General features: G+C 48.2%; 1 protein-coding gene across 1 annotated transcript in view; it reads right to left on the bottom strand.

The window, feature by feature from the left end:
* The window catches only part of GAS2L3 (growth arrest specific 2 like 3), a 234,627-nt gene that overhangs the window by 106,853 nt on the left and 112,127 nt on the right, over positions 1 to 15,647 (bottom strand). Inside the window, exon 5 of the mRNA XM_086918027.1 lies at positions 4,564 to 4,679. Coding sequence (XP_086774153.1) covers positions 4,564 to 4,679 — 116 coding nt within the window. The remainder of the gene's footprint in view (positions 1 to 4,563; positions 4,680 to 15,647) is intronic.

The raw sequence follows: 15,647 nt of genomic DNA, 5'->3' as shown, positions 1-15,647 counted from the left end.
CTAAACACCCTACTCCCCAGGCAAATGATTTGTCCTAAGTGAATAAGTAGCACTTAGGATATATTGTTTGATGTAAACACTAGTTCAGATAAATTGCCGCCTAAGGACTTGTCCTCCAATTTGCAGCATCCTATGATAAAGCACATCCTCTTTATGCAGACCCAAAAATAACACTAAACATTTACTGTAAAATACATTTAAGAGCCACTGAGTGCTGCGAGGCCAAAGGAATGGGCGCTATATAAATATCCACAGTATAAAATAAAGTTAATTGGTGGACATGTCTGAACACCTATAAGGTCCAAAACGCGAGACTCATTGGCTATGCCAATGCTTGCTTATAAATGGTTCTTTAGTCCTGATCCAATGCCATCCCTTTTCCCTTACTGATACACTTCTCACCTTTCTGGTGCCATGATTGGGCAATCCTATATATATTGGATGATCAGGGTCTAAACACTCCTATGCTACTGCAAACATATTTAAGAGGAGCAGTGAAGTATAATCAAGAAGAGGAGTTAAACAGAAGCAAGAATGAACTTTGGGGACTGAGGAAAGCCACTGGGTTTGACCCTCAAAAAGGAAGGTCAGATTCACAATAGACAAAGGCCAAGGCCATGTACAGTTAGATCTGGTTCCTTGATAATGATGGTTGTTGACCAGGCTGCCACATGATCAGAGTAATCTTTTCTCAAAAGTAGGTGGTCAAACTGCTGGTTTATTTGCAAACCATAACAAGCATTGGAAATGCAATAGGTCTCGCAGTAGGAAAGTTTGAGCTATAGGTGTTATTTATTTTTTTGTTTTTTATTTATGTGTTGTTTTTTCTAAATAGCTAAATTAATAGCTTTCTTATTTACAAAGCCAATAGTTATAATTTTTGTAAATGTGACACCTCTAGCATTTGTAAAGCAACATGTTTTGTATTAACGGGACTTATATGTGACTTATATGTATTGATATAAAAAAAATCAATGGCTTTAAAAAACAATTAATAATTAATACGTAAATAAAATGGATTTTATTTTATATTGCCAATAGCTTAACGTTTATTAAATATATTTAGTGAAGATGCTGTGGTTGCGCTGAGTGAGGGTGAGTGAGGGTGAGTGAGGGTGAGGGTGAGTGAGGGGTTGAGGGTGAGTGAGGGGTTGAGGGTGAGTGAGGGGTTGAGGGTGAGTGAGGGTGAGTGAGGGTGAGTGAGGGTGAGTGAGGGTGAGTGAGGGTGGGTGAGGGTGGGTGAGGGTGGGTGAGGGTGGGTGAGGGTGAGTGAGGGTGAGTGAGTGAGGGTGAGTGAGTGAGGGTGAGTGAGTGAGGGTGAGTGAGTGAGGGTGAGTGAGTGAGGGTGAGTGAGTGAGGGTGAGGGTGAGGGGGTGAGGGGTTGAGGGTGAGTGAGGGTGAGGGGGTGAGGGGTTGAGGGTGAGTGAGGGTGAGGGGTTGAGGGTGAGGTGTTGAGGGTGAGTGAGGGTGAGGGTGAGTGAGGGTGAGGGTGAGGTGTTGAGGGTGAGTGAGGGTGAGGGGTTGAGGGTGAGTGAGGGTGAGGGTGAGTGAGGGTGAGGGTGAGGGAGGGTGAGGGGTTGAGGGTGAGTGAGGGTGAGGGGTTGAGGGTGAGTGAGGGTGAGGGGTTGAGGGTGAGTGAGGGTGAGGGGTAGAGGGTGAGTGAGGGTGAGGGGTAGAGGGTGAGTGAGGGTGAGGGTGAGTGAGGGTGAGTGAGGGTGAGGCTGAGGGGTTGAGGGTGAGTGAGGGTTGAGGGTGAGTGAGGGTGAGTGAGAGTGAGGGTGAGGCTGAGGGGTTGAGGGTGAGTGAGGGTGAGTGAGAGTGAGAGTGAGGGAGGGGTTGAGGGTGAGTGAGGGTGAGTGAGGGGTTGAGGGTGAGGGGTTGAGGGTGAGTGAGGGTGAGTGAGGGTGAGTGAGGGTGAGTGAGGGTGAGTGAGGGTGAGTGAGGGTGGGTGAGGGTGGGTGAGGGGTTGAGGGTGAGTGAGGGTGAGTGAGGGTGAGGGGTTGAGGGTGAGTGAGGGTGAGTGAGGGTGAGTGAGGGTGAGTGAGGGTGAGTGAGGGTGAGTGAGGGTGAGTGAGGGTGAGTGAGGGTGAGTGAGGGTGAGTGAGGGTGAGTGAGGGTGAGTGAGGGTGAGTGAGGGTGGGTGAGTGAGGGTGAAGGGTTGAGGGTGAGGGTGAGTGAGGGTGAGTGAGGGTGAGGGTGAGGGGTTGAGGGTGAGTTAGGGTGAGGGGTTGAGGGTGAGTGAGGGTGAGGGGTTGAGGGTGAGTGAGGGTGTTGGCTATTGTGCGCCGGGGTTTACACTACTTCAGTTAGGGCCGCACACTGCATGTCAGAGAAGAGAGAGAAGGGGAAGGGGGAGGAGAAATGCGACACGGCGGGCAGGGGAGGGGGCGGAGCGGTGAGAGGGAACAGACGGAGGGAAGGCAGATAAGGGGAGGGGGGAGGAGAAATGCGACACGGCGGGCAGGGGAAGGGGCGGAGCGGGGGCCTACGTGTGTGATTAAAAAAAGATCAGAATAAACCATGTTTGTGGGCTGTTGAAAGCTTAATTTGCTGTGTTTAATTTGGGGTTGAAAGCAATGTGGGAAAGAGGAGAGGAAGTGAGCAGGCAGACACAGAAGCAAAACAGTCTGTGTAGCTGCCTTTAAAAGAGTGGCGGAAATGTCAGGGGGTCTCGAGGAGCCCCTGCAGGATGAGGTAAAGGTGTTTATCAAAGAGGCATTGAAAGGGTTAGCTCACCCCAGTAGGCAGTTGTCTGTCCTTGAGAGACATTTCAAAGGCATTTGCGGGCAGACCTGGACTCTGTGAGGGCTCATGGAAGGGCTGGATGTTTACACCAAGAGGCTCACTGAGGTCATCAAAGTGTTGCCGCCAAAGTGATTGCGGGCGCTTAATGAGATGTATACCTCTCGGGTGGCCTTTGGTGGAGGGGGCTGGTCTGTACTCCTGCAGTCTGACTGGCGAGCGGCAGAAAGAAAATACTGCTTTTGTATGCGTTCGTTTGGAACGGCTTGGCTTCCATGTTAATTTGTAGTGGGTAAGGCAGTGGCACTCGGAGCCCTGACTGGCTATATTGTGTGCATTTGGGTGGACCTGCGCCGGTTACCAGTCTTTGCACTGGTGGGGACGAGCTGCTACTTTGACTGGTTTTCGAAGCACTTGTTCACAAGTGGGACTGTCGAACCTAATGTTTAGTACGTTTCGCAGTTGGTGTGCTTATAGGACGATATTCCTCAAGAAGACCTGGACATATGGAGGCTAAGAAGTGACGCAAGAGACTGCATGTTTTGCAGTCCCGTCAGCAAGATAACGCAGTCACAGATCCTGGGTCAAAAATAATACTTATGTTTTCGCTTGTAATATTGTATGCAGCGTTTTTTGTTTTTTTACATACTAGCAAGTTGTTACTCTTCAAGAAACTGAGGATGCAAATGACTACATACAAATATAAACAAGGCAGGCGGCTGGGGGGAGGAGAAATGCGACGCGACCAGGCAGGGGAGGGGGCGGAGCGGGGGTGTGGGAGGAGTGCGGGAACAGACGGGAGGGGAGGAGAGTAGGAGGAGGAGTAGGGGAGGCACGGCCTAGCGGCCGTGCAATCAAGAAGTGAGGGGGCGGGAGAGTAGGCAAGGCAGGCGGCTGGGGCCATGTGCACGCGCTTTTAAGCTCAATGCGCATGCGCATTGAGCTTAAAAGTCACGGGCACTGCAAGGAATCGCCACGATTCCTTGCAAGTTGGGGAAAGAGTGGATAAGTCCCAATACTCTCGCTTGCTCGATGCGCATGCGCATCGACAGGCGAGACCTAAAAAGGCCAATGGATCTAAAATAATTAACTCCAAACAAACAACCAGATTACAATTTCAGTTTGATAAATTAAGAGTCTAATGGACAGATTTACACTAAAACAAAAACAAAAAAACTTTTAGGTGGACCAACTATATTTTTGTCCACATTTGGTGTGAAACCTTCCAGCATTTGTTGGCACACAAGTGTGCAAATTTTCCATGGAAATGTGAATGGGAGTCAGGTTTTTAGATGCCCTTTAGAAATGTTGCCCCTCCCACATTAATCTGCATGAATATTTCCAAGATCAGGTGTATGCACACAGTATTCCTTTGAGGAGTTTTACAAAGGTTTGTTTATCTGGTCAAAGATATTGCAAATATAAAAAAAATCTCCTATCTACTAATCATCTCTGATCTCCACACAACTTATTCTCAAGTACTCTAACATATTACGAACATACTCACACAGCATTATTGTGAGGATTTATCACACGCTCCAAGGTTGGACTTGTAAACAATGGCTTTTCAAGGAATTATGAACCAAAGTCTCAGGGGTAGGGTCGAAGGGGACCTCCAACCAACAGCCTGAAATAAGGACATTTTATAGCAGAAATAATAAAACCTGAACAACAAACAATTTGGTCAGAAAACATGAAGAACAAATCATTTACATAATTACTACAATGAATAGTTATATTTTAGACTTCAAAGAGTGATAAATTAGCCATTATAAAACACCACTTTCTTATACTAGATCAGAGGTTCAGAAAATAGCTTACCTTGAGATTCTCGAATTCACATCTTCCAATTAGATTTTCAATGGCATAGGTTAACTTGCAAAGAATTACGCCATTATCAAGTTCATGCATAAACTTCTCTGCTTTAATTCCTAGACCTACAGAAGCAAAAGTTTTTGATCAGTTAAATGGTTTAAAAAATGTTTTAAACAATTTGTATTAGCGTTTAACAACAAGTAGACACTGCACAGAACTGAAACAGTGCTTAGTGTTCTACAATATTTAGATGTAGTCTAACATAGGACATTTTACCTGCTAACTGGCCTACTGTTTAAAAATAAGTAGTTGCATGATCATGTACTGACTAGACAGTATGACAGGTAAACATGTCTCGCTCGAAAGTCCTATGAAGTTGATTTAGACTGCTGGTAAGGAGATTAACTAACTAAAACAACATTGATAGGTCGGGTGTATGATCAGGAGAAAGTAACAGTGTCTAATTTGAGCCATGTAGGATTTTATGGCAAGACAGGAGGCTAGCATTCAGCATTAATCTTTTATTGCCACTTCAAAGCAGCCTTTAAAGAGACTCAAATAGAACGTTAACAACTGCATAAAAGGATAGAACTCTGCAGTCCAATAAATGATCCCTATCAGCCACCTCCTTCCTCTTGTGTTTGCTGTTTCAGAGCAGATAAGTATAGGTGTTTAACATTATTTCTACTAATAGTGTGTGTTGTTTCAGTGTATGATACTACTGAGAGTTCTAAAAAGTTTTCTCTGGAGCAAAGTCCTGCATACAGTGTTGGCCTTTTTGCCCTATCAGGTTTCACGGAGAGTGCAAAAGCAGGCAGCCATCTTTAATACACACTCCACTTAGAGCTTCTATTTTTGGATGGAGATTGGGCATAAGTACGCTGCTATTGCAAGTGAAGTGAGACAAATGTCGGGAATTCATTCCCGTGCTCAGTGGAGTGTGTTTAAAACTTTAAGAAATGTTACAAGGAATGTATATTATTTTTAAGTGACAAGATAGGTTTTAAAAACTTAGAGTTGGGGGCGTGGCCAACCATCATGGCCAATCGGACGTGAACCTGTTTGGCTGCGCTCCAGGCCCCAGGAAATAAGCAGTTACAGTGCTTGTTATGCCATCAAATCAGGACCAAATAGAGCCCTAGATACAAGGTGCCAAGGGGGTTCCCGTGTTTCACGTTTGTAGCCAGGGGATAGCTGGCGGAGACCCGAGAGGCTCGCAACGCGGTGAGAAACTCAAAATGGCGACCCCCCCACCCCCGAGTGGCGTAACAGAGGCTGCTGGCGGCGCTCTCACCGGGACTAGAGGCAAATCAAGTGCGGCCCGCAACCTTTAATTTGTGGGCCCGCGTCTGTCTGGCCAAGGGAAGTTGGCAGTGGTGAAGCGGAACCGCGGCCCGGGTCTGCTGGGCCTGCAGGGGCATTCCGCCCCCTTGAGATGCTGCGAGGAGGAGTCCGGCTGCCTCACCGGCCTTCAAGTGAGGGGCTCGGGTTGGCTGGCTAGAAGTGAGGCACCGCAGGATTTCCTCAGAATAATGGTCGCCCAAAGGTTGGGAAGCCCAGGGACCAGCAGGATTGACGGGCAGATTCCAATCACTAATGCCTGACTCCAAGATGGCGCTGGTCAGGCACTATATTCATCGGTGGGCAAAGGGCTGAATCTGAGGCCATGTGTAAATGACTAGCAGTAGGGTGACAGATTGGGAGAACCAGCCCACATGCAACTTATATAGGCCTAGGAGGCGGATCCTGTGAGCAGATGAGCTTTGGTAATGTGTTGAGCCCCCTAAGCAGTCTGGTGAGAGCCCCCGACCGTAGCGCACTTAAACTGTGGGGCAGAACGTGGAGGCCCCCCAAAGAGTGCTACACCGGATTGGCGCCGGTTAAGCTGGTGGGCAGCCCCTGCACTGACCGGCGCCCTCTTCCCTATGCCACCGAAGAAGGCTGTTGGCAACAAGGTCTCTAGCTACTTCGCCCCCTCTGGTGCCGGGGTGGACAAGGAGGGAGAGGGGCAAGCCAGAAGCGGCATTGGCCCCCACACGTGAGGATCTATTGGCGTCACGAAGGGACTTCAAGAAAGAGCTGAGGGAGGACATCAAGGCAGATATAGGTGCCTCCTTGGACACGTTCAGGGCGGAAATGGGGGTGAAGCTGGTGGCACTACAGGCAAATGTGGACTCGGTTGGAGCCCATGTGCTAGACCTTGAAACGAAATGCCAAGAACTGGAAGACCGTCTGAGGCCCCTGGAGAATAGCTCTGCCGACATGCACAATCAACTACATGCCACAGCGCTCCAGTGCGTAGATCTTGAAAATCGCTCCCGTAGGGATAATATACGGGGGCAGGAGGAGGGCCGTGAGGACCCGGCTTGGAGTCGTTCATTGTGTATCTCTTCTCCACAGTCTTGGGACAGGAAAGCACGGAGGTTAAGCTGGAGCAGGTACACAGAGTCTTGGGCGACTACAGGGAGATAACAGACAACCCAGAGACGTTCTTGCTAAATTAAGCACATTTAAAGTAAAGGAAATGGTTCTTCAGAAGGCGAGAGACAGAGACAAGATCACATTCCAAGGCGCGTCTTGCTCCTTCTTTCAGGATGTGGCCCAAGCTACACTGACACATACGTAGCAGTTCCGTCTGATTTTTGAAGGCCTGAGAGAACGTCAAATAAAATACAGGTGGGCCTACCCCTTCGGTATAGCCTTCCTGCTGGACAACAAACAACTTCACTGCACAGAAATAGCAGGAGCTGCTGAATTGCCTGCTCTCAAGATCACTACCGAGTCAGGCGATAATCTCGAGGGACGAAAACATGGTTCAACCGATGGAGCGGCGGGCCTCGGGCCCTTGGCAGACACTTGGAAGAGGCGGCATAAAGACAAAGGGTTGCCCCCTGTGGAGACCTTGGACGTTTGCTTCATTCTAAACCTAATTCAGCCCAGGGGTCTAACATGACTGGTGCTATGGTACGACGGCGCAGAAACCGGCGGACGCAGAGGATACTCCCCCACCTTATTTGGCAAACGAGGGGCTGAGACTCTAAAAGGGAAATGTTCTGAATATACGCTGCGTTGTAATAGTTATGCTTGGCCTCAAGTTAGATGGTGAAGTTGCGATAGGTGACAAGCGCCTTATAAGGTATGTAAGCGGGGATCTGGGAGCGGCAGTGGGCTTACCTCCGGAACTATTCAAAGTGGAACTCTCATTTGGAATGGGGCTCCGCTCAGCTCACGGTTACTGTTTGTATTTGCTGTTACATGCTTTTTTGTTATGGTGTCCAATGAGTCACCGGTTACGCCGGAGTCACGGGGGAGTGGTGGGGATGGTGGAGGGGTTGTCCGCAACGAGGCATATATTGGCTGTCCCAATGGAAGATGCCTGCTGTTTGATGTTAAATGGAGGTTAATTGCATGACATGGAATATTAAAAGGGGCATAACTCCCCCCAACAAGAGTCAGCGCCTATGGAAATACCTAGCAGATCATCACTCTAAGACAGTAGCCCTACAGAAAACCCAACTGAAAAAAAGTGAAGAACAACGCCTGAAACAAAGCTTACACTCTAATTCTTCGATCCTCGTCCAACACAAAGCAGAATGGGGTTGCCTTACTTTTCCACTCCTCGGTCCACTTTCACCTGCATGCCACCAAAACTGACAAAACAGGGAGATTCCTGATGGTCAGGGGAGACTCGAGAGAAGACCATGTACTGGAACCACAGTTCATGCACTCAACACAGGGCAACTGGACTTCCTCCTTACATTTCTAACGAGATTGGAGGAGTTCGTCTGGGGAGACATCATTCTGCTGGGCGACTTTAATTTAATATGGGACCTGCTGCTCGATACAACACACCCGCACAGATCATCAGGAGGGATTTTCAGCAAATCGTTCAAGGCTTCCATGCAACCCCTGGGTCTGATACACGCTTGGAGGGGCTTTCACCCTATGACCCAAGACTACTAATTTTATTCCCACTCCTATAGTACTTACTCTGGGATAGATCGTATTTGTATCAGTCAATCGCTTTATTACAAGATTTCCGGAACCCACTTTCATCTGATTTGTCTATTGGACCATGCCTCACTCAAGATAGTAGTTAATTGGCCAGCCCCACGCTCAAAGCATATTAGGTGGTACTTTCCCTATTTCCTAAACAGAGACACTTCTTAGAGATAAGCTAAGGTGGGTGATTAAAGAATATTTCAACTTCAACGATCCCACAGTTACGTCACATGCAAACAACTGGGATGCCTTTAAGGCAATTATAAGAGGCAAATGCATCGCCTTAGCCACCATGCTTAAAAACCAGCAGAAGGGGGAGAGACTATTACTGGAGGGGGAACTAAAGGGGGCTGAAAAAGCACATAAGGAGGGCCCGTCGGCGCAGACCCCGCGGAAGGCTACATCACTGAAGGGGAAGCTGGAGGTCATCTATCCCAACAGGGCAGAAAAGACCATTTTACTTTTGAAGGCTCAGGGTTACGAAGGGGGCAATAAAATAGGCACGCTCTTGGCACGTTAGCTCATGGCAGAACACGAAAAAGCATATGTCAAGCAAATAATGGATGAAGCTGGTGTCTCTCATATCGGTTTAGATGGCAACTCCCATACCAGTGAAGAAGGTAAGGTGGATGCCTTCAGGGACTTTTACCGCACCCTTTATACTGCAGACACTCTTTTCCTGCCAGACCAAGTGGGATACCTCGAGGCCCTGAACCTCCGGCAGGTTTCCCCCACTATCAATGAGGAACTCAGCAGACCTATCTCAATAGAGGAGGTTCAAAAGGCGATAGACTCACTCAAACTGAGGAAAGCCCCGGGTCCCGAAGGGCTAAACGGCATTTTTTGCACATTTTCATACAATGTCACTCATCACTTAGCGAACCTCTTCAATCACATAGCTGCCATGCAACAGGTATCGGCCACTTTGAGGGAAGCTCTAGTCACTATAATTCCTAAAACAGGGAAGGACCCCAATTTGTGTGCCTCATATAGGCCTATAGCCCTTCTAAATTTAGGTGCCAAGCTTTACTCTAAGATACTGGCCAGCCGCCTAGAAAATGTAATAACCACCCTAATTCATTCCGATCAATCAGGGTTTATCAATCGGCGCCAAACCGATCATAACCTACGTAGCATCCTACACAATATAAAAAGTGTCGAAAAAGCATATCCCGGAAGCCCTCCTACGCCGAGAAGGCTTTTGACCTACCCAGACGGCTTCCGAGCTTCTCTGACAGTTACTGAAGAGCTAAAATCCACACTTGATGAGGGTCGGTCTCCCGCCATCCTATTGCTAGATCTCAGTGCCGCTTTTGACACTGTGGGTCATGCTATTTTAAAAGTGAGATAGGGGGAAGTGGGAATTCAGGGAAAAGCCTTGGAGTGGTTTGCCTCCTTCCTGGATAATAGATCTTTCCAGGTGATGGAAGGGGACTGCGCTTCAGATCACCACCCTACTAATTCTGGCGTCCCGCAGGGTCCGTCCCTTAGTCTGACTTTGTTCAATGTTTATGTCCGTCAGTTGGCTGAGCTGTTATAGGAATTTGGAATAGCAGTGGTGTCATATGCTGATGACACCCAATTAGTAGTGTCCTTTTCTAATGGCTCTGAATCTAGTAACAATCAACTACCTATCTTTCTGGAGAGAGTGGTGAGTTGGATGTCTAACAGCGGTCTTAAGCTGAACGGGGGGAAAACGGAGCTCATGTTGCTCGGAGATCCAGGTATCCACTCACCTCTGATACATTGGCCCAAATGTATGGGAAATCCTCCTGTCGCCAAATCCACAATAAAAAACCTTGGTATTTGGCTGAAGGACTCCCTAACGCTGGACTGTCAATCCATGAAACTTTCAGGGATATATTTTTCCCTGCTCAAAATGGTAAGGAAAATCATGAATGTAATCCCTGAGCAGCTGAGGAAAATGGTGATACAATCCCTCCTCATCTCACGTTTGGACTACTGAAACTCCCTCTATCTGGGTTCACCTAAATATGTCATTAGGAGGCTACAAGTGGTACAGAATGCGGCCGCTAGACTCTTGTTTAAGATCCCCAACCGCATCTCTGCTAGGGAAGCACTTAAACAGCTCCACTGGCTACCCATTGAGGCTAAAGTTAAGTTTAAAACTCTTTGCATCGCTCAAAGCTATTAACAATTCAGGGCCAGAAAAACTGAGGAACCTGATCTCCAGGTACATTTCTTCTAGACAGCTCAGATCCGGCCAGCAACAGCTCCTCAAAACTACTAGAGGTAAAAGAGCCAAATGGGGAGGTAGATCTATCACCCATTTGGTACCTAAGTTGTGGAATGCCCTCCCACTAGAAATTCGTGCTGCTCCAAACAAACTAGCTTTCAGGAAGAATTTGAAAACCTGGCTTTTCCCACAATAATTAGGCAATGGCTTAGCTTGTTCACTGTCAGAGTACTTTTTAGCGCTGGGAAGCTCTTGGGCAGCCATGCGCTCTATAAATCCAATGTTGGAACTGGGGTCACCAGTCCCCTAGGGTAGCATGGCACGAGCGGGTAGGCATCCGAAAGCATATGTGTTAAGCGACCATACAGCACACTCAACCACTGAATCAGAAACATGGGCACGCAATTAGTGACACCACTCCAGTGAGCTTGTGTAAAAACTCAAGTCAACTTTATTAAGATAGAGCAGGATCAGGGTATTAGGAATTCATCATAAAATTAGCTTCATAGCTCTCTTTTCAGATACCTGTGTGTCAACACTTGGCATTAAACTTCAGTTGAATAAATATTAGATATTCCATAAATATTAAATATTGGATAAATACATTTTTAGTAAAACACAGGCCTGACCTATGCCTTGCCCCTGGTCAGCACCTGCATCAAATACATTAAGGAGACAACCAAAATGATAGGTCATCTTATTAGCCCTGTGGGCTTTTTACCCACCTCTCACCAAGCAAGGGTGAGCGTTTCACAACAGCAACATGTAAATAAATCACTGTAGGCTTCTAATAAATATAGCACTACGTGGAAGTAAACATTTCATTAGGAATAAACAACCTCGTGGGTAGGTATAACCACTTTAACAGGCAAGCCTGCGCTTAAAAGACTTGGATTAGGCATATACAATCTTTCAGTAAATGTAACACATTCCCTTAGCCGTAGCCTAGATTGACATACCACCTTCTGTGAAGCAGGAGTAAAACATTTCATGAGGCTGGAGTAAACCCTTCAGCCATCCCCTTGTGCAGGGTCAACCTCTCCTCAATCAAGGAGAATATTTCATCATACCCCTGTAGGCACTTAGCCAACATCCTCCTATGCAAGTCTAAACATTTCCTTATGTAGAACAGTTAGTTAACCAAGGTAAACCTCTCCTTAATCAGGAGTAAACACTTCAGGGAAATAGAAGCAACCCTTCCCTAATCAGGAATCAACATTTTTTTTTTTTTTTTGGTAGACCTTTATTGCACATTATTCATATACACAGCGGTGTGCCTACAACCCACTGGCAGGGCCGGCCGCAATCAGTGTACCATACAATATAGACGAGCTTAGTAACTTATCTCATCGGCAAAAGTGCATGATTCGGATAACTTAGCTCATGAAGGCACCACAAATGATCTAAACGCAGTGTTCAAAGCACACCAGTAGATTTTGTCCGTATAGCCCTCATGTGATCTCGGTCTCATTTTCAAGTTTGCAGAAACAAAGTCAAGCAACAACCAACCCCAACTCCCCCCCAACCCTTCCGATCCTGGTCTTAGTGAGCATTCCAAGTCCGATAAGTACAGTGTCCAAAAGGCAGCCGGTCCAGTAGTCGGCAAGAAGTACATTAATAGGGTAGGCAATCATTAAACAGTGTCTCCTACTGTGCACAAACCATAGCGAGGCACCGGAAGGCAGCTAGGTCACGCCAACCTCCCATAGCTCACGTGAAGACCCCAATGAGTACCACAGCGCAGTCACACTACACAAGACATTCGTCTCTCCCACACTCTGGTAGCACTCAAGCAGATTCCCGGTCTCCCCCTGACAAGTCGGCGGTCGCACTCCCTTCGCTATCAGTATCTGCTAGGGACAGCATATAGAGCGTAAACGGAGCCCACACGTCCCGTGGGCGAGTCTTCTCTGGCATTCCCTCATAGTAACAGTGCAGTTGGTCCCTGCAGTAAGCCATGTCATTCAGCCACAGCTGCACATCAGGCGCCCTCCTCCCTCCCCAACCTATAGCAACTCTCCTCTTAGCCAATTGTAGCGCCAGCACCACAAGCCGACGCAATTGCGCTGACACACCAGAAGCGATGCCCAAAAGACAGAGGCGCACATCCAGCTTAACTTCAGTCGACGTCATGACAGTCAGCCTCTCGGTCACCGCCCTCCAGAAGTCATACACACGCGAGCATCCCCAAGCGAGGTGTACAAAGTCAGCGTCATCGGCACCGCACCTAACACACTGAGCAGTAGCCCGAAGACCATATCGTACCAGCTGAACCGGCGTGTAATACCACTGATGTAGAAACTTATAATGCAGAAGGCAGAAATTGCCATTTATCACATACCCCCGGTCATGGTACAACACTCATTCCATTCGTCATCACTCAGTGGTTCCGGAAGGCTCCTATCCCACCGTGCTCTAGTCAGGACTGCACCCCCTCCCTCATCCTCCTGCGCAGCCTTATATAGTTTAGAGAGCAATTTAGTACTATCTTTAGCCGTTTAAAGCAGTTGTAAAGCCCCGAGTGTTAACGGCTCCCCTGGGTACGTTGGAAACAGATCTCTTATTGCAGCCCCAAGCCTAACATAGATAAAGGTAGCCATTCCTGCGTTAGTTGAGCAAGCTGTCATGGCCTGCAAGGAGAGAAATGATGCCCCGGGAAAGAGGTCCCCCATAGTTTGTAGTCCGGCTTCCCTCAGAACCTGTAATCCTCCAATCTCGCTAGATACTGAAACACCTGAATGATAAAGTAGCGGCATAGCCGGTGCATATAACGGCAACCTGGCAGCCCGTTTACCCAGGCCCTCCCAGGCGGTCGCCGTGATTCGCACCGTATCAATCTCCCCCTTCTCAAATACCGAATGTTCGTTTACAATCATGGCCCTCAGTGGATATGGCAAAACCGCACTTGCCTCAAGTGCCACATGCGGGGTATATGGCGGGGCATTCGACCAGTAACTCGCGAAATGCGCTTGCGCGCAGAGATAATAAAGCCTCATGTCCGGTAGGGCGAACCCTCCCAGTGCATACGGCTTGACCAGTACCTCCTAAGTTACACGTGGCTTCTTGCCGGCCCAGGTGAGAGATATCAAAAGGGACCTCATCCTTGCAAAGAAATGCGATTTCAACGGGACAGGTATGTTCACAAAAAGATAAAGAAATTTCGGCAGCACTACCATTTTAATTAAGGACACCCGATCCGCCAGGGTCAGTGGGAGACGAGTCCACCGCGCCACCTGATCCTCCAACTTAGAGATGGCAACGCCATGGTTAGCCCGTATGACTTCCTGGCAATCCCTATGTACCCAGATGCCTAAATATCGAACCGACTCTGTCGCCCATTCCAGCGGGAATTCCAATGGAATTTGGTGAGTTGCGTCCGTGAGTGGTAACACTACAGATTTGTCCCAATTTATGGTTAGTCCGGAGTGGCGACCAAACTTAATGAATTCACGGAGTATATTTTCAAGATGGAGCACCGGGTCTCTAACATAGAGGACCATGTCGTCAGCATACATTGAGACAGCCAACGATCTAAGAGGGAACTTCAACGCCGCTTCCGCATATCTCTGCCTCAAGATACAGGCCAATGGCTCCATCATGATGGCAAACAGCAACGGCGAGAGAGGGCAACCCTGCCTCGTCCCCCTCTGAATCGGAAACGAGGAAGACACATGACCGTTGATCCTAACTCTTGCCGTGGGCGCAGCATACAAGAGAGCAATGAGCGACGTAAAAAAGAAAGGCACCCCTATCCGGTGTAGAACAACGAACATATACTTCCACGCCACTGAATCGAAGGCCTTGGCCGCGTCAAGCATGACTGCAGCTGCAGCCAGTTCTGGTTTAAGCAGGTGTAGTACAGCAAACAGCGCCCTCAAATTGTGTGTAGTGGATCTGAGGGGAACAAACCCCGATTGATCCGGCAGCACCATGACTGGCAGAATTAAACGCAATCTCGTGGCTAAAACTTTGGCAATTATCTTAACATCGGTGTTCATAAGTGAAAGGGGACGGTACGAATCGCACTTATTCGGTGGTTTCCCTGGTTTAGGCAGTGCTACCAACAGCGCCTCTCTCATAGTCGCCGGTAGCCCACCACACTCAAACGCTTCTTCCAAGACCAGTGCCAGTTGCGGGATCAGCAGATCTGCATACGTTTTATAAAATTCGGAGGGCAGACCATCCGTGCCAGCCGCCTTCCCATTCGGAAGAGCTGCTATTGCGTCCCTAAACTCCGCCTCGGTGACATGATGCATTAGGAATTCCTGCTGACCCCTGGATAGCCATACCAAGGCGATGTCCTCTAAATACCGATTCACTTCCTCCTCATCCGCCGTGTCCCTGTGCTCATAGAGCTGCGCATAATGTTTCGAGAAGCAGGCAAGAATACCATCCGTACTAGTCACGACGTTCCCTTGATCCTCAATCTCTTGTACCGTGCAGTGGCGTGCCCATGGGTCCCTGATTCGATCCGCAAGTCCCTTTCCTGGCCTACCCCCTTCGCCATAATACCTAGCTGTAGCATGTTTGGACAGGAATTTCACCTCCTGATCTGCCAAATCGTTATATTCAGTGACTTTTGATCTAATGTCAGCCAGTATCGTGCCCTCCGCACCCTCCTCCAGTCGCCGCTCCAGAATCAACAACTCTCTTTCTAGCCTGGTCATAGAGTCCCTGACGGACGTGAGCACCCCTGACCTTAGACCAATACACGCCCCTCTCACCGTCACTTTGAAAGCCTCCCATACAGTACTCATATTGTCAACGGACCCCACATTGTTCACAAAAAACTCCTCAATTATCTGTCTCAGTCGCTCACACAACACCTGATCAGTCAACACCCCAGGAGAGAGTCGCCAAGTGAAAGGAGCGGGAGCATGCGTTGGGAGCT

This window comes from Lissotriton vulgaris, chromosome 1_1 (assembly GCF_964263255.1).
Source record: "Lissotriton vulgaris chromosome 1_1, aLisVul1.2, whole genome shotgun sequence".
In the NCBI taxonomy this organism is placed as follows: Eukaryota; Metazoa; Chordata; class Amphibia; order Caudata; family Salamandridae; genus Lissotriton; species Lissotriton vulgaris.
Note: the sequence above shows the minus strand (reverse complement) of the source record. Positions and strands in the feature narration are given on the sequence as shown.